The sequence below is a fragment of the Felis catus genome, chromosome E1 (genome assembly GCF_018350175.1).
Source record: "Felis catus isolate Fca126 chromosome E1, F.catus_Fca126_mat1.0, whole genome shotgun sequence".
NCBI lineage: Eukaryota > Metazoa > Chordata > Mammalia > Carnivora > Felidae > Felis > Felis catus.
In genome coordinates, this window is record NC_058381.1 from 61,510,029 (window position 1) to 61,527,513 (window position 17,485).

The 17,485-nt window shown below is 51.9% G+C and overlaps 1 protein-coding gene across 2 annotated transcripts in view; it reads left to right on the forward strand.

The window, feature by feature from the left end:
• Nucleotides 1-17,485, forward strand: part of TBCD (tubulin folding cofactor D) — a 160,586-nt gene that overhangs the window by 105,908 nt on the left and 37,193 nt on the right. For both annotated transcript variants that reach the window (XM_023244386.2, XM_023244385.2), the window contains 5 exons: nucleotides 4,564-4,593; nucleotides 6,889-6,974; nucleotides 13,017-13,097; nucleotides 14,946-15,019; nucleotides 16,476-16,593. In XM_023244386.2, the coding sequence (XP_023100154.2) occupies nucleotides 4,564-4,593; nucleotides 6,889-6,974; nucleotides 13,017-13,097; nucleotides 14,946-15,019; nucleotides 16,476-16,593 (389 nt within the window). The remainder of the gene's footprint in view (nucleotides 1-4,563; nucleotides 4,594-6,888; nucleotides 6,975-13,016; nucleotides 13,098-14,945; nucleotides 15,020-16,475; nucleotides 16,594-17,485) is intronic.

Here is a 17,485-nt window from a genome sequence, read left to right on the forward strand (position 1 = left end):
TCCTGCCTGCATACCCCGAAATAGGCCTGGTAGAAGAGGCAATTGGCTTCCAGCCCTTAAAACTTTGTTCCAAGAGAAAGTTCGCCAGCAAAGCTGGTCTCTTCTGTGTTCACGTAGTTCTGTTTCTTCTGTCTGAGCATCAGGAAGCCTGTGATTCCCTGAGAAGCCTTCACATTCTGCCCTGATGTTTACCCACAGGCAGTAATCCTGACACTCTTTTATTTATTTATTTATTTTTATTAAAAAAAAAAAAAAATTTTTTTTTTCAACATTTATTTATTTTTTTAGGACAGAGAGAGACAGAGCATGAACGGGGGGGGGGGGGGGGGGGGGAGGGGCAGAGAGAGAGGGAGACACAGAATCGGAAACAGGCTCCAGGCTCTGAGCCATCAGCCCAGAGCCTGACGCGGGGCTCGAACTCACGGACCGCGAGATCGTGACCTGGCTGAAGTCGGACGCTTAACTGACTGCGCCACCCAGGCACCCCCTGACACTCTTTTAGACACAGTGATGACTCTTCGTTAAATGCAAGTAGCCTTTACATTTTCTGTTTACTGTGAAGTCAAACATTTTAATGGGGAGCAGTAGTAAAATCATAGCACTGATATCTTTATAAACCTGAGGAAGAGGTGAAACAAACCAGAAATCTTTTTTTTTTTTTTTTTTTTTTTTTGGTTTTTCAAGTTAGAATTAAAATCCTTTAATGTTTATTTATTTTTGAGAGACAGAGAGAGAAAGAGCATGAGTAGGGAAGGGGCAGAGAGAAAGGGAGACACTGAATTCAAAGCAGGCTCCAGGCTCTGAGCTGTCAGCACAGAGCCCGTCACGGGGCTCGAACTCATGAACTGTGAGATCATGACCTGGGCTGAAGTCAGACGCCCAGCCGACTGAGCCACCAGGCGTCCCTGAATTACAATCCTTTTTTTTTTTAATTTTTTTTTCAATGTTTTTATTTTTATTTTTGGGACAGAGAGAGACAGAGCATGAATGGGGAAGGGTCAGAGAGAGAGGGAGACACAGAATCGGAAACAGGCTCCAGGCTCTGAGCCATCAGCCCAGAGCCCGACGCGGGGCTCGAACTCACGGACCACGAGATCGTGACCTGGCTGAAGTCGGACGCTTAACTGACTGTACCACCCAGGCGCCCCTGAATTACAATCCTTTAAAGTGAGCAGGACATTCTTTGCATTGGACATCACCTGTGTACATCTGCCTACCTAGCAGATGCAAAGTTAGAGTGGTAGGGGTAAAAGACGCATTTGTGTGAAGCTTTTGCAACAGGGTTGATACTTGGTAACTGGGAGTAAGAGTTCTCCCACTGCAGAGCTGCTTCCTCAGGTGAAGGCGTGTCTTCCCCTTTCTGGCCTGTCTGTGCTCACGCTTCATGCTTTCTGTGCTGGGTCCCTCCTGCTCGTGGGCAATGTTTACCGAGGTTACGGGGGCCTGGGCCTGTGCGCTGGCCTGAGGACAAGTTCACCCTGCCCACCCAGGGACCACAGGGCATGGGCGCATGGAAGGTTTGAGCGCTGTGTCTCTTTGGACCCTTTCTCTCTCCCCCTGTGGTTCATGTACCATCGCTTCCCACCTGTGCTCCAGCGACATGCCTCCTGGTCAGTGATGGTGATGGTAGAAGGGCCATTGTGCCAGGCGCCGTGGGGCCTCGATGCCTGTTGTTTTCAGCCTTCATGCCGGGCCCGTGAGGATCTGGGTAGGGTGGCAGAATGGAGACCAGCCTGGTTAATTAGGGCAAACGCATTTGTGAATCCGTGAAACACTTACAGTCACATAGCGGTTCTGTTCAGTGTTAGTTGCTTTGCATGTTGGAAGGCGCTCAACAGCCCCCAAACACGTCAGTGTTTTGAGAGAACTTGTCCCTCTGCCAGGAAGGAGGGAGCAGTGCAGACGGACGGCCTGGTGTTTGCCCCTAGGAGCTTCAGGTGAGGAGAGAGAGGGGGCCTGGGAACCTTGCTTCATCCATAGTTACACTGACTGTCCTGAAAGTCCACATGTAGCTAAAAGTTCTGCAGTCTTGAGTTCAACACTGTATCTGGTGTTTGGCCTCTTAAGTCCCTATGTTGTGACTCTCCAACTTTTTGCTTCCGTGTCGCATGGATGGAGTCATCCAGAGTGTGACCCCTGCAGGTCCCTCTGGGCTCTGGCTGGGCCGACAGCCCCCTCCCGCTCCTTGCTGGCCGGCCCTGGTGCCAGCAGAGCCACAGCTGTGCGAATCATTTGCATGTTGTGGGACTCTGGGTTGCATCTGGTTTTACATTGTTTCCAGAACTAAGCTGCTGTGAGCAGTGTTCAGGTTTTTGTGTGAACGTGACTTCTCTTTCTCCTGGATGAACACCAGGAGCACCACGGCAGGTTGATGGTAGTTGCACGTTTAGCCCTGTGTCCCCCAGGGGACGGGCCGTCTCACTTTCCCGCTGGCGATCTGTCGGGGATCCAGTTCTCCCACAGCCTTGCCGGCCTTCGGGGTTGCCGTCCGATGGCTGGTCCCATGGCGTGTGTGGTGATGCCGCACTGTGGTTTTATGTGCCTCCTGCCCCCGTTGTTTTTGCCCCTGTGTCTCTTCTGTGGTGAAACCATCTGGGCATCTTTCAGATTGTTTCCTCATTGGCTGGTGTGTGTCTTGTTGTGTGGACTTTGTTAAGCTCCAGATGGGAGGGCTGCCCTCGTTGGCTTGTGGCTCGTGGGCCCTCCTCCAGGTGGTGGCTTCTGTCCTCCTGACCACGCAGGGCATAGACCAGGAGTTTTAAAGTTTGATGTGATTAATTTGTCACTTTTTTTCTGTATGGAATGTGTTTTTGGTGTCCAGTCTCAGAATTCATGGCCTGGCCCCGGCCCTAAAGGTGTTCTCTGTTTTTCTGTTCTGTTGCACCCTTCTGTGTGTCTGTCTGTGTCCACGTGCTCACTCAACCCTCAGGTTCCTCACCACTCTTGTTCAAGACTGCTTTACCTGTTCCAGGGCTGTGCTTTTCCACACAAATCTTATATGATTTTTTACCTTTTTGATGAAGTCATCAGAATGGTAAATGTGTTCCTAAATTCTGCATGTTATGTAAATTGATGTTATATATCTTACTTCCATTGTTTTTTTGGGTTTTTTTTTGGTTGATTTCATTTTTATTTATTTTCTTTTTTCAAAAAAAATTTTTTTTAATGTTTATGTATTTTTGAGAGAGAGAGAATGAATGAATGCCCACACGAGTAGGGGAGGGACAGAGAGAGGGGGACAGAGGATCTGAAGCAGATTCTGCACTGATAGCACAGAGCCAATTACAAGGCTAGAACTCACAAACTGTGAGATCATGACCTGAGCCGCAGTCGGATGCTCACCCAGACGCCCCTCAGATATTTTCTTTTTCTTTTTTTTTTTTTTCCAACGTTTATTTATTTTTGGGACAGAGAGAGACAGAGCACGAACGGGGGAGGGGCAGAGAGAGAGAGAGACACAGAATCGGAAACAGGTCCCAGGCTCTGAGCCATCAGCCCAGAGCCCGACGCAGGGCCCGAACTCCCGGACCGCAAGATCGTGACCTGGCTGAAGTCGGACGCTTAACCGACTGCGCCACCCAGGTGCCCCTCAAATATTTTCTTTAATAAATTTATTGCAAAAGTTTCAAAATAGTACATAGCAAACATCGAGTCTCCCTCCTCGCAGTGTAAAGGCTGCAGGAGGGCCTGGAGACGACCGGTTCTGGATTTCTGGGAGACCTGCCAGAGGTGCTGGTTTGGGGCAGACTTGGGTCTCTGTGCTGCAGTCTCTCGAGTTCCTTTCTTCACACCTGCATGTGTACCCTCCCAGGGCCACCCTAACTTCTGTCCTCCGACCTGTCACGTGCTGACGGCTGCTACCCACTTGAATCCTGCTCTGGTGGGGAACTCTGGAGAGAGCACAGTCGGGGGTACTCGCTGGGTGGTGGACAGGGAGGCACAGGCCTTGCTGTTGTCACTACTCAGACGGCCTGGCTGTCACACCTCTGCAGAGCAGGTGGAGGTACGGGAGGGGGAGCCACCAGGGACGTGAACAGGCATTTTAAAGAAAGCATGTAAAGACACTTCATTCTGTTTAAGTATTTTGACCTCTGGGCCCGCGTTCGAGGCTGGGCTCATCTGTAGCAGGGGTGGTTGGGTGGGGTGCGGAGGGGGGAGGTGAGCCATTTCTGTTCACCATTGCCAGCTTCTGTCACAGAGTTCCCAGGAGGAGGATTGTGTGTTGGGCTTTGATTTAACCGACTGATTTGACTCTGTCCTCACACCCCTATCTAGGGCCTTGAAGTAGGCATCAGTGAGAAGCTGGCATTCACGCCTAAAAGACGTTTTTCAGGATGTGTCTGATTTTATGAGCTTGAATTCCTGAATGATGGTTTAAAAAAGCACTGGGACTTAGAGACAGAGTGACAAGTACCCTTGAGGCTCTGATCCGCCAACAATGAGGACTTTTACTGAAAAAAAATAAAGCCATGGGTCATTTGTGCTGTACGGCGTTTGTTTTGAGCTTCTCTCCTGATAAACGCAAACTAACTCACCTGCTCTGTTTGTTCTTCTTTTCCTTAGGCCGCTTTCCAGGAGAATGTGGGAAGACAGGTATGGTCACTTTGTGAGGTCTTAATTCCTAAAACTGCCTGTAGATTTAGCAGTAGAAACATTGGAGCTGCAAACCTGGTAGCTTCTTGTGTTGTTGGATGTGGGTAAAGAATTTGCCTAAAATAAGCTAATATTTAACTCAGTGATGTCTGGTCACAGACCCGCTCATGAGGTTTTCCAGAGCAGAGTTGACACAAGTTTTAAATAGTAGTGTGTCTTATGGGAACCTCGAATGTGTAAGTAATTTCACACATACACAGACATCAGTGATTGGAGATCAGTGCCTATGCACTGCCACCTGATTTCAGCAGTTGCCTGTGAATGTGAGAGGCATCTGGGTGGAGGAACCAGGCTTCTCAGGGACAGACATGTGATCACTGCCCATCCCGCGTGTGGTAGGAGCCAGCTTCTGGAAGCCATTGACCCTGTGGCCTCTCTCTGTGTAAACCAGCACCATTGTGCCCCCTGGTCCTGAACCTCTCGTGACTGGTCAGCCTTGGATGGGTGGTGTGGCCTTATCATTGAGTCATTCATGCTGCCTGTGCCAATGGCCACCCTGGGACGTGTGGCCGGCCTGGGGGAGAATGGGCAGGAGGTGGGTCCTGTTGCAGGAGACACTGATCTGAACTCTGGTCAAAGCCCCAGGAGGGGGTCTGGGCTGAAGGAGGAATGTATTGTAGGTGAGGGCATCAGTGGATGGTGTTGGGGGGACAGACAGAGACAGGCATCTGGGACTTGGGGGGGCAGGAGTCAGCCTGCAGGGCCTGAGGGGAGCCCCATGCAGAAGGCTTGCTCAGGAGCTGGAAAGGCAGTCCTTCCTCGGGGAGGGAAGCCTCGGGGAAAACACAAGCATTTCAAGGCTCACTGTCAGGTGTCTGAGAGGAAAGCGCCCTCACAGGTGCCCCCACGTCCATGAGGATCCTTGTTGCAGAACCGGGGGGGCCTGGGTTCTGCACCCTGGGTCCACGGTATCTGGTTTAGTCAGTGTTCTCTGGGGCCGCCAGGGGCCAGGGTGGGGGCTGACCCTTCTGCTTCCACAGGGGAGGTGACGTTTGGTTCTAGGTGGGAAGTTCTCCCTGGAATCCACCCAGGGAGGCAGCGCGGTCTCGCTTTCGCAGCTGGTTTGTGCTTCACTCTCGAGCACCTCTGCCACCTCAGGGCCTCTCCCTTTCCTCCCCGGCTTGAAGGCGGCTGAGACCAGTGTGCTAGGGCGTCACTTAATGCACATCCACCTGGGGCCCTGGAAACTTAGAAGGAAGCGGTTCCCTAGGGAGAGCTGGCCGGCTGAGGGGTACGCTTTGGTGTGTTGGGGCAGCAGGTAGGGAGAGCTCCAGAAGGCTCTCTGCCTGGCGAAGTGTCAGGGGTGGGTGGGAGGACCGCTGTAATCAAGGAGCCTGCTGGAAGCTGAACTGGGGGGGCTCTGGGCACCCCAATGTCAGCACCCAGGAGAGAGTGTCTTCTCCCTGCGCCTGGTTTCCAGCCTGCCGTGGGCAGAGCCCCGGCCCAGACACAGGGTGGTCTGGAGCATGGCCGTTGCCATGTCTTTTTTTGTGGGGACACTCAGGTTGGGTGGACCGTCAGGGAGAGGAAAGGCCTTAATCGTGGTATAAGTTTAGGGGATCAGCCAGGAGCCGGTACTCCAGGGAGGGGGTTCCCTCTCCCTCCCCACGTCCCCTGAGAAAGCAGCGTGCCCATAGCACAGGGGTGGGGGAGCCACAGACTTCAAAAGAAACAGAGTCTGGTGTGGGCCCAGGGCGCCCCAGCTCTGCACGCAGCAGTGTCCTGCTCTTTGGTGGGAACGTCAGAGAAAGAGGATGTGGCCTTGCCGACATGGAAACTCCCTGATCTGGGATGAGGTTTTTAGCGATGTGTTGTGTGAGAACTGCCAGAGTGTAACGCACAGACCCGAAGTGAGCAGGCGGTGCTGGCAGACCTTCGGCGCTGGGTGGCCACAAACCTTCCATTTGTAAAAAAAAACATGGTCGCCGTAAAGCGCATTAAATGAGGTGTGCCTGGACTGTTGAAACCTGATGATTTTTGTGGTGTGCGGTTCAGAGAAGGCCTTAAACATTTTAAAGTTGAAAATGTTTGAGTTGAGAAAAAATTAAATATTTTTGAGTGGTTCGCAAAGCATTAGCACAGCGCCTACCCCGAGACGATGAGCTTTCTGCCGTCTGTCCCCAGTGTACCCTCTCTACCTAAGCATGAGTGTGTGTGAATATGACGGTTGGCCTCCTGGAAGAGCACCTCCTCACTCATGTCATTTCTGTCCCCTTCTCCCGCCTGACTCTGTAGGGCACTTTCCCTCACGGGATCGATATTTTGACTGCAGCCGACTACTTTGCTGTTGGCAACAGAGCTAACTGCTTCCTGGTCATAAGGTAAGTTATTAATGTTCATCACAAACATAATACTCCCTTTGATTTAGACGTCACAATTTTCCTTCCCCATCCTGGAAGTTTCGCTGAGAGTGATGTAATTTGTGTATGGGTTGGAAGTGCTCCCAAAACTTTTGTTTCCCTGTTGATCGGACCGGGTGCCTGGGGTGGGATTCTATTTATGTAAAACTCTAGAAAGTGCAAACTAATCCAAAGGGACAGTGGCGGGTCTGGGTGGCCTGGGAGGGGTGCGGGATCTGCTTGTGAGAGGTTTTGTTTGCTTTTTAAAGGGGTGCTAACAGTTTCAAGGACGACAGTGGGAGCGAGCCCTGTCCCTGGCCATTCTTTCCTCCTAGCTGCCCCGTTGTGTGCGTGTGCTGCCTCTGTGTTGCCTTCGTGGAACACGTTTTCTGCCGGCTGCCACAGACACACCGAGTTTCTCAGGATGAAATCTTGGGTTAGAAGGGACTGTTTCTCCTGAGACCTGTTGCTTAGTCTTAAATCCAGATTCCCAAGACTTGTCCTGATTGGTTTAGCCTGACTCTGCCCATCCCTAATCTAATTCACTTGGGGAGGGGGAGTTTGGGGGAGGGTGGGATTATATAGTCCAGACACCCAAAAAGCGTTCATCCCTGTGAATATAGCTGGGGGAAATAAACTCACTTATACTAGATTTTGGCTTGGACCCAATTCAAAGAGAATAAATCAGGCTTGTTTCTTGTTTGTTTCTGTTTTTTCTTTCCAGCAAAATGTGTTTCCCAAGGTAAAGGTATATCTGGGTTGTTTATGAGATGTGGGTAGAAAGGTGTTTGAGAGATCAGGTCAAGGAGTGAATATTTAACATCCCCACACAGACTTGCACCTGTGGTTTCTGTGCTGTGAGGCACCTCACTTGTCTTGGTTCCTCAATGCAGCGCCTGCGCGGGAAGGGCCTGGCTTGTCAGTGGTTTGTTGCCTTGAACACGAGTTGACCACTCTGCACCCTAAGGGTGGGCTCTTGAGCACCCTTGCTGTGCAGACCATGCAGAAGTTCCATTTCTCCATGACCTGCATGCACAGATTTTCTTTTAAAAATGTAGCATTTGGGGGGCGCCCGGGTGGTGCAGTCGGTTAAGCGTCCGACTTCAGCCAGGTCACGATCTCGCGGTCCGTGGGTTCGAGCCCCGCGTCAGGCTCTGGGCTGATGGCTCGGAGCCTGGAGCCTGTTTCCGATTCTGTGTCTCCCTCTCTCTCTGCCCTTCCCCCGTTCAAGCTCTGTCTCTCTCTGTCCCAAAAATAAATAAACGTTGAAAAAAAAATTAAAAAAAAAAAATGTAGCATTTGGCCTCTTTCTCAAAGAGAGTCTTTGACTAGGGGCGCCTGGTGGCGCAGTCCATTGAGCATCTGACTTGGGCTCAGGTCATGATCTTGTGGTTTGGGAGTTTGAGCCCCGTGTTGGGCTCTGTGCTGACAGCTTGGAGCCTGGGGCCTGCTTCAGATTCTCCCTCCCTCCCTCCCTCCCTCTCTCTCTCTCTCTCTCTCTCTCTCTCTCTCTCTCTCTCTCAAAACATTTGAAAAAAATAAGTCTTTGAGCAAACACACTGTATTTTTTAGCATCGTTTTCATCTTTTCTCAACATTTGTTGGTCTTTGGCACCCTATCAATTCTTTCCTGCTTTTGTTCTGTTTTTCTTGTTAATATTTGAATACATATTTTAGGTAGAGAATTTACCACTTTTCCCTGAGCTTCCTGGATAAAATAATCAGTTTTTAGCATTGGCATATTTTTCTTGTTGTTAAGGTTTCTAAGCTGGTCTAAGACTTACATGTTTTAATTATAGTTGTCTGCATGTCATAGAGATGTTTGGCAAAACTTAATCCTGATCAGGGCGTGTTCTTTAATGGTGCGTCTGATACTCAAACGTGTGTTTGGATGAGAAGCAGTCAGTGAGGACAGCGTCCTGCTGTCGGCCTGGGTGGTGTCGGGGAGGGGTGTGGGGTGTGTGGCAGAGGGCCTGGTGTCGGGGGGGACAGCCCGGTAGGGATGGTGAGGGGTCAGTAGGGCCCAGCGTGGGCGTAGTGGGGGGCTTCGAGCCACAGGGAGGGTTCTCATTGTCTTGAGTCCTGGAACGCAGTTTGACAGGTCGCTCACAGGATGGGGTCAGTCAGGACCTCTGAGAAGTTGATTCTCCTGGAGGTGAGGAATGGAAGCAAGTTGAAGGTGGCAGTGAAGATTGTCAGATGGGGCACAGCAGCAAGCACCCCCCTCTTTATTTTTACTTTGGTAGCTTTGTTAAAATGTCGAGGGCACAAGGATACTGCACGCCTCGCACGTACACTCTGACTCTGTCGCCACACCCAGAGTTTCCCTGGGCTCCTTCCCCACGTAGGTCTGCTCATCACTGGGTTAGTTTGCATTTTCTTAAGTGATGGGGATGGAGTTTGTGCTGCCTCCTTCACTCGGGTACTGGCGACTCGGTCATTCCTTTGTTGCCGACCCGTGTTCTGTCGCATGGACATACCACGTCTGCTCCCGCTGAGGGACATCGGCCGGGGCGGGGGGGGGGGGGGGTCTCTGGTTTGGGGCTGCTATAGATGAAGCAGCAGTGGATGCCCGTGTGCCCGCCTGTCTGTGGACGAGTGCTCTTGCTGCTTTGGGTTGAATGCCTAGGTGTGGAACAGCTGGACCCTAACTTTCTAAGGAACTGCCAGCTTTCTGAGGTGGTGGCCCCTTTTCACATGCCCCCCACCCCGCAGCCGCCCTCGGTGTGGCCCGGCTTCCTCATTGCAGCCGTCTTCGTGTATGTGCCAGAGCAACAGCTTATCAATCTGTGTTTTCCTGATGACTTTGAGGGTCTTTCAGGGGCTTGACAAATCTTTTGCCTATTTATCGGGTTTCCTTCCTACTGAGAATTTGAGAATTCTTTGTATACCCTGGATACAAGTCCTTTTTCAGATAAATAATCTACAAATGTTTTCCTACCTGTGACTTGTTCTTTTAGTATCCTGTGTATTCCTGCGATAAACCTTTTTTTTTTTTTTTAAAGTCACATTTATTTTTGTACACCTATTTCATTACATACAATTTCCATATAGGAATACTCACCTCCGTAAAATGTGGGTTTTGGGTGGTGATGGTCACCTCTGCAGTCGACACAGTGTGTATCTCCATCACTCTAGGAAGTTGCTGGTGCCCGGTTGTGGCAACTCTGAGTTGCCTCCTGTGCCCACCCAGCCTGCCTTTTCTGGAATCGGTGCAAATGGAGTCATGTGGTGTGTTCACTTTTGCTTCTGGCTTCACCATGTACGGAATTCTGCTGTCCCTTGTCCCCTACTCACTGGCTGGTGGCCACTTGAGCCCCTTTGATGTTGATGTGTGAACACAGGGCTGTTTCTGTCAGGACACAACCAGCGGTTGCTAGCACTTTCTGTTGTGTGTGTTTTGCTGCTGGAAGTTTCCCTAGCAGATTTCTGACATCTGTGGTTCTGTGCATCCTTCCTGAGATGCGTTTTGTCATATTTTGCTTTCCAGTAATTTGCACATTCCTGTCATACAAGTTCTTCTCACTAAGGAGCCCTCAGAGCAAACCACCTCCTTCTCTGCTTCCCAGCTCAGTGGACGGCACGCCACCCACACAGCTCTGCTGTGCTTCTCCTCCTGTGTCCTTCCCCGCATCCGCTTGGTGACCTACTTCTGTCACTTCTGTGTCCCTAATAGCCCTCAAATGCTCCTCGTCCTGCCGATCCCCTCAGCCACCCCTTTGGCCCAGCTCTTACTGTCCCGACACCGGCCAAGCCCCTGCTGTCCACCCTCTACCGATGCCCCCCTGCAGACCCCGGGTGCTCAGGGAGTGCTGGGCACCGGGGGTTGGCTCCAGTCGTGTGTGTTCCCCACGCTCAGCCGTTACCTGGTCTCGGGGCTCGGCCAGAACTTAGGTGGCCAGCCTCTGTCTGTTTCTTCCCGCGAGGCCACTGATCATAGATGCTGGCCTGTCTGGCAGTCCCAGGGGCCCCTTTGGTGATGGGGGTCCAGGGGTTGCATCTTGGCTCCATTTTCTGACAGCTTTTCCACTGTCCTGATTTTTCTGTTTTTCCTCCTGACATTATCTGTTTTCTCACCGTTAGAGGGTCTCTCAATCCCTCTCACCTCTGGAGAAGCCCTCACTTTTCTTTCTTTCACATCCAGAGCAAACATGTTCCCGACCCCACCCTCTCCAGTCTGGCACCTTGTAGCACACACATGTCCACACGGCACCTGTGTTCACCTCGCACATGTGCACACACGTGCCTACACAGGTAACATCTATGTATTTCCCCCTCTAGGCCCTCTGTGCCATCCATTTTGTCTCTCAGCCACCGTGTAGCACGTGGCCGATGGCTATGTCCATGGCGGGGTTGTGTGGATGGCGTGGCAGATTTAGACAATATGCATAATTGATTGGGGGTCCCAGAGGCATGACGTGTAAAGTGCATTTTGGAGTAGGTGATGCAAGGGCGTGGCCTACAGTTCACAAGGTGCAGGTGACTGTTCTTGCGGCACCCTAGTTCCATCCCTGCGGCCCCATCAGTTTCTGGTGTCTCCTAGAGAGGTTCCGTTTGTGTCACACATGTGGGTGTGTGGACTTCCTTCTGTGCACGCTGAACAGTGGCACAGCTTTCGTGCTCGTCAGCGGAGCACTGGTCAGAAGGTAACGTGCGGCTGCGAGGAATCAGGCAGCGTCTGGGTTTACCGTCCCGCACAGCAGATTGTGCACGCCCCGGGCCGACGTGCTGTACGTACACCACGCATCGTCTCCTCGTCCTGTGTCACGGGAGCGTCCCGTATGTGCACGTAGGGTGTAAACTGCATGCTGTCCCCTCCTGGCCACTGGCTTCTGTCTAGTCTTTCACTGTTAGAAACGATGTGAAGTGAGCATCTCTGTGCTCGGTATCTCTCACCTGTGTGATTATATCTGAATGAATTAACACAAGTGGAGTTGCTGGATCTTTATGTTTCAAGTTCCCTGGATGATGCCCATCGTGGTCCATAGAAGCTGCATCAGAATGGTGCTCGCAGCAATGTGTCTAGATCCTTCTAGATCCTTCCAACAACAGCTACACTCCCCCACCCCCCTGCCCCTGACTTGGGCAGTCTGACAGATGGACGGAAGTTTTCTTTCTGTCTCCTATGGAAGGAGGCTGAACGTGGGGTATGTCGATTTCCTTCTCTGTAAATGGTCTGAGGATTTTCCTACCAGGTGATGGTGTTTTCTTATGGATTTGAAAGAAGTTTATTTTAAAGAAGTCTCATGTTTGTGATAACAGTTGCTGGTATTTTTTCTGAGTCCATTTTTATCTTTTGACTTTGTTTATGGTATGTTTTTCTCGGCAGACACTTTTGCTTTTTGGTTTTGCTTTTGAATGTACCAGTCTTCATGGCTGCTGGGTTTTGAGTCAGAACTAGAGAGGCCTGTCCCACTTGGAGATTCTTGTTTTTAATTCTCCTACGGTGTTTTCACTAGATGTAACTTTTATTTGTGAGGCATAACTTACACCCCATCCGCTGTCCATGGATGAAGTGTACATCCCAGTGAGAGCTGACAGTGCGGGTGCCTGGGCGACTGGTGCCTCCGTCAAGTCGTGGAGGGTGAGCCGCCTCGGCCTAGTGCCCCTCTGCCTGTCACTGGGCTGCTGATGCCTTTTGTAGAAGGTCTCATGAGCGGGATCAGGAAGGACGGACGCTCGTGTCGTTATGTGTGTGTGTGTGCCAGTAGCCTGCTCCTCTCTCTTGCTGGTGTCTTCTGTCTCGTGGTTCTTCTGCAGCTCACTGTTAGCTCACCCGGTCTAGACATCTAGGCTGTTCTGAGGTGTTGGCTGTGATGAGTACAGCTGCCGTGAACCTTTGTTTGGACGTCTTCGTGTGGACGTGTAGCCTTGTTTCCCCTGGGCAAATACTTGGCAAGGGGATTTCTGTACATTTAACTTGAAAAGAAACTGCCAAATTGTTGAAGTGGCCGCACGGCTTCCCACACGCGTGCGTGGGGGCTCCCACCCCTTCCCGCCTCACCCCTCTGATCTCTCTTTTCAGCACGTTTATTGCCGGCTTTCCTGAGTACACTCAGCCAATGATAGACCACCTGGTGACCATGAAGATCAACCACTGGGATGGGTAAGTTTTGTGTCTTTGTGTTTGTGTAATTTTGTGGTGCATTGTACCAGATCATCTGTCAAATAAGAACTATTTTCTTCCAGAGAGGAAGTTAAATTGAGGTAGGCCTTTAGTACATGTTCTCATTGTAGAGTGTGTATTTTAAGATAACTTCTGAGGAGTGATAGGAGTTCGGTCTTCATGCCTGACGTGTTGGTTAATGGTCTGTGTCCAGTTTTCCCTCCGGAGGCCTCCGTCACTTGTGTCAGGTGTGTCAAGGCCCCCGTGGGGACGCTGCCGTATTGCTGTGTGACGGAGGGCAGGCTGCCTCCTGCGGATGTGAGGAGCCCTTCCCCAAGCGCTCCCTGGATGGCCCCCTCCTGCCCGATGCCGCTCCGTGTGGCCGTCTCGGCTGCCTCCTGGAGGCGAGCAGGCTTTTGCGGCTCTTTCCTGACTGCATAGCCGTTTCTAGGCATCTTAGCATTTCACAGGCAGTTAAGTGTCTCTTCGGAGGGAGGGCTCCCAGTGCAGTCCAGAAAACAAGAGAGCCCATGCTCCCCACAGCTGTTACTGCCCCTGGGAAGACGAGATTGATTTTGTCATGAGAAGGCTTGGTACGGCTGTACAGACCGTAGATCTGAAGGATGGCAGATGACCGTTGTATGTCTAGAATCCTGCTTTTAGGGTGGGTGTTACTTGCAGAAAGCTCTTTCTGATCTGCTGGGGAATGTGGTCCAACCTCTGCCCCGAGGACCACGGCCACATGCGGGGAAGCAGCCTTGGTGTCTGCCGCTCGCCTGGTGAGGCGGGGCCGTCCTCGGGAGACGGGTGCGTCTGTGTGCCGCTGGAGTAGGTGTGGCCTCTCTCCCGGGTCCCTTGCAGGCGATCTTCCTGAGTTGTGTGGGTTTCTGACACTTGAGGCATAGCTGCAATACCTCTCATAGAGCACAAATCCTGTGCACTGAGCCTGGGGGAAATTAGTTAATTAACCTGTTAGTCCACAGGGTATTTAAAGCCAGAATTGCAAATGTGTTACCTGTGGTTTCAGACTCAACTCCTGAGCTGTTGTCAGGACGCTCATTTCTTCTTTCAGTCCTGTTGGTGAAATGATGAAGTAGGGTTCGAGAGCGAATGGCTAAGAAAGAATTCTCGAGATGGTTTTAGTGCAAAAAGGTGGTTTTACTAAATAAAGCACGGGGACAGGGCCCGTAGACAGAGCTGCACTAGGTTGTAAAGAGTGACTGATTCTATACTTTTTCATCAGTGGGGGGTAGGGATAGCATCTGTCTCCAAAGAATTTGGAGCAAGGCTTTCAGGACCTTGCGGGGCTACTGTTAAGGTTACTTTTAGTGTTTGGGGCGCCTGGGTGGCTCAGTGGTTAAGTGTCTGACTTTGGCCCAGGTCATGATCTCACAGTGCGTGGGTTCGAGCCCTGTGTCGGGCTCTGTGCTAACAGCTCAGATCCTGGAGCCTGCTTCGGATTCTGTGTCTCCCTCTCTCTCTCTCTGCTCCTTCCGCGCTCATGCTCTGTCTCTCTCTGTCTCAAAAATAAAATAGTGAAACATTTTAAAAAAAATAAAAAAAAAGTTATTTTTAGTGTTTAATGGAACATGAATGTTAAGGTACTAGGGCAGCCACGAGCTGGGTGGCTGTGGCCCCATGCAGGCTTGGGTTCATTTGGTAAAGTCTCCAGTCCTCATTTGTTACAGGCAGGGGGTCTTTTTTGTTCATTTGTGTTTATTTTTATTGGTGGTTTTGACTAAATGGGTGGTTGACACCTCTGTATTGTCTGTCCCCTCTCCATGAGTCGGATAAAGCTGGAATCATCACAAGGAAGGAACTAACCGTTTTCTCCGTTGTGTCCCCCAGAGTCATCAGAGAGCTGTCTGCGAAAGCTCTGCACAACCTGGCCCAGCGAGCGCCTGAGTACAGCGCCACTCACGGTAGGTATGCTCAGACCCCCTGCTGGTGCCACACACGAACATGTGTGTGTGCACGGCAGATGCGCAGGTGCACACAGCAGGCAGGAGCTGAGGACAGGCCACTGTAGGGTGTGGAGGGCTGAGAACGACGTTGTGTTTCTTTCTTGCTGAGAAATGTGAGTGAGGAACTGGGCTGTACTTAATCAGGGGACAGAACAGAACCAGCTGCCGTGGCCTCTCTGAGGACGGGTGCTGTGCGCATGGCAGTCTGTGTGCCCTGGGTGCAAGGCCCATTACCGCAGGGAACTGATGGATTGTGTTATATATCTTACGTATTTCGGATGGCAGCTCCCGGCTGTGGGAATAGCCTGCTGTGCTGTTTCCCGACCTCTGGGAGAGGCCTGAGCTTAGGCCCCCTGCGGGTGGTGTAGCTGCAGAGTAGAGCAGCCAGGTCCAAAGGGACTACACCCGTTATCATTAAGGAAAGAACCCATATTCCAGAATAAAGATAACATTTGGTTTCAGTGTGGGGAGCCATGTGCAAATTTCTTTAAATCACGCTTCTTCCTGCTGACTTTTGTTGGGGTAACTAGTGGTTGAATTGTGGCTTTTCATTTGGAGTTAGCGACTTGACTTCTGCGTGCCTCTCACAGGCCCTGGGGCTTAAGATGGAGCTTTGGGGCTGTTAGTTCCTGAGGGGCTTTTAGCTTCACAGTCCGTGGGTTAAATGTGCTGTCAGGAGTCTGTTATTTACCTGTAATCGATAATCCTCATGGCCTGAATGAAGGGGTGCTCAGCCTTGTCCTTTCTTCCCAGTCAAAGAGCATTAACAGGGTGAGGGGTTTCCCTGACTCTTGAACCCTGACTGCTGCCAGCTGCCTCATCTGAGCGCCTATGTGGGATGCCTCTGGCTTGGATGCTGTTTGCTTTTCCAGCCTCCACAGCAGTGCATTTGTGCGTCAGGGAAGCTGAGGCTCAGGGGCATGTGATTTCCCACGCTGGTGTGGACGTGGCCCCTTGTCTGCACTCCACCAGGCTCTAGGGGTCTTGGGACACTGCTTTCTGTCCCCAGAGCACCAAAGGCATAGAGGCTTCCTTTGCTCTGGGCAGGGGAGGCAGGGCTCCCCCCTGAGTGGGGTTGTGCACCAGTGTAGGCTCCTGCCGCTTGGCCTCTGTCCTGCACTGTGCCCAGGCGGAGCCACTGCCGGCCACTTAGCCACGGGAGAGACCTGGTTCTCTCTCTTCACATGCGTCCCTGCTCTGTGTCTGGGGGACCCAGGGATTGGGAGGCCCCCCCCCCCGCCCCGCCCCTCCTCACTTTTCTGGGTGTCTAGGAGGGTTTGGCATATTGCTCCAATGGCCCTCACAAAGGTAACTTTCCATGGGTACATCTCCCCCTTTGGATCCCGTCTGTGAGTTCAGCACGTCCTCCTAATGCGCGCTCATTGACGTGTCCTCCTGCCCCTGTCCTTTGCAGTTCTCCCGCGTCTGCTGTCGGTGACACAGAGTCTGGATCTGCATACACGGCACGGGGCTGTGCTCGCCTGTGCGGAGGTCACCCGTGGCCTGTACAGACTCGCGGTGCAGGAGGACAGGTAGGGGAAGCACTGCGGTCCCATGGAACCACTGTGGTCGCGAGCCTGGAACCCCATCCACCTCCACCTGTGTTTATTTGTGACAGTGTCACTGAATCTTTGGGTCATCCCATGTTTTATCTGACGAAGTCTGTCAGTGTCTTCTCTCTGATGACCTGTGTCTGTCTCTAGTGGGAGCCAGCAAGCGTCTGGCTGTTCAGTAGCTTTTCTCTTTGTTTCCTCATTGCTCTGGGGGTCTTGAGTTCGGTGACAGGAGCAGATGCGTTGTCAGAGACGGCGCCCAGTAGGCCATATGCTTGGTGGTCTTTGCTCACCTCACTTTTCATCATTTAAAATACCAGAGAGTGTAAATGTAGACGTTTCCCTTGAGGACGTCTCCAGTTGGCTGGTTCTAACAGAACGGGAGAGCACGTGGAGTTGGGTCAGTGGGGGAGCTCCCCGCATGCCACGCTTTGTGAGTTGGCAGGGCTGCTATGTGGATTTCTGCTTTTCTTTCTTGCACAAAAGTAAAAACTCCCAACAGCTGCAGTGTCTGTAATCTGGTTCCTGGACACTGTTGTAATCCCATCGGCTCACTCCGCGTGATCCCCTGGGGCCCACCGGGGCAGGTGCTGGCGGCAAGCACTGGGGTTTGGGTCCTGCTCGCCCCACTGCGCGCCATGGCTCAGATACACAATGTCACACAGCCTTCCTGACATCCACGTGGGGGTGAAATGGCACCTGTGGGCCAGGCCGAGGACTCGGTGTCTATGGCAGTGCTCTCTGTGGTTGAGCAGAGGCCAGGCGCGAGCTGGAGCCCTGTCCCGTGCGGCCGCAGGGGACGCATGGGGCGTGACGGCGTGGTGAGGTGTCCACCAGGGCAGGGCAGGTCAGGGAGACCAGTGTGCGGGGT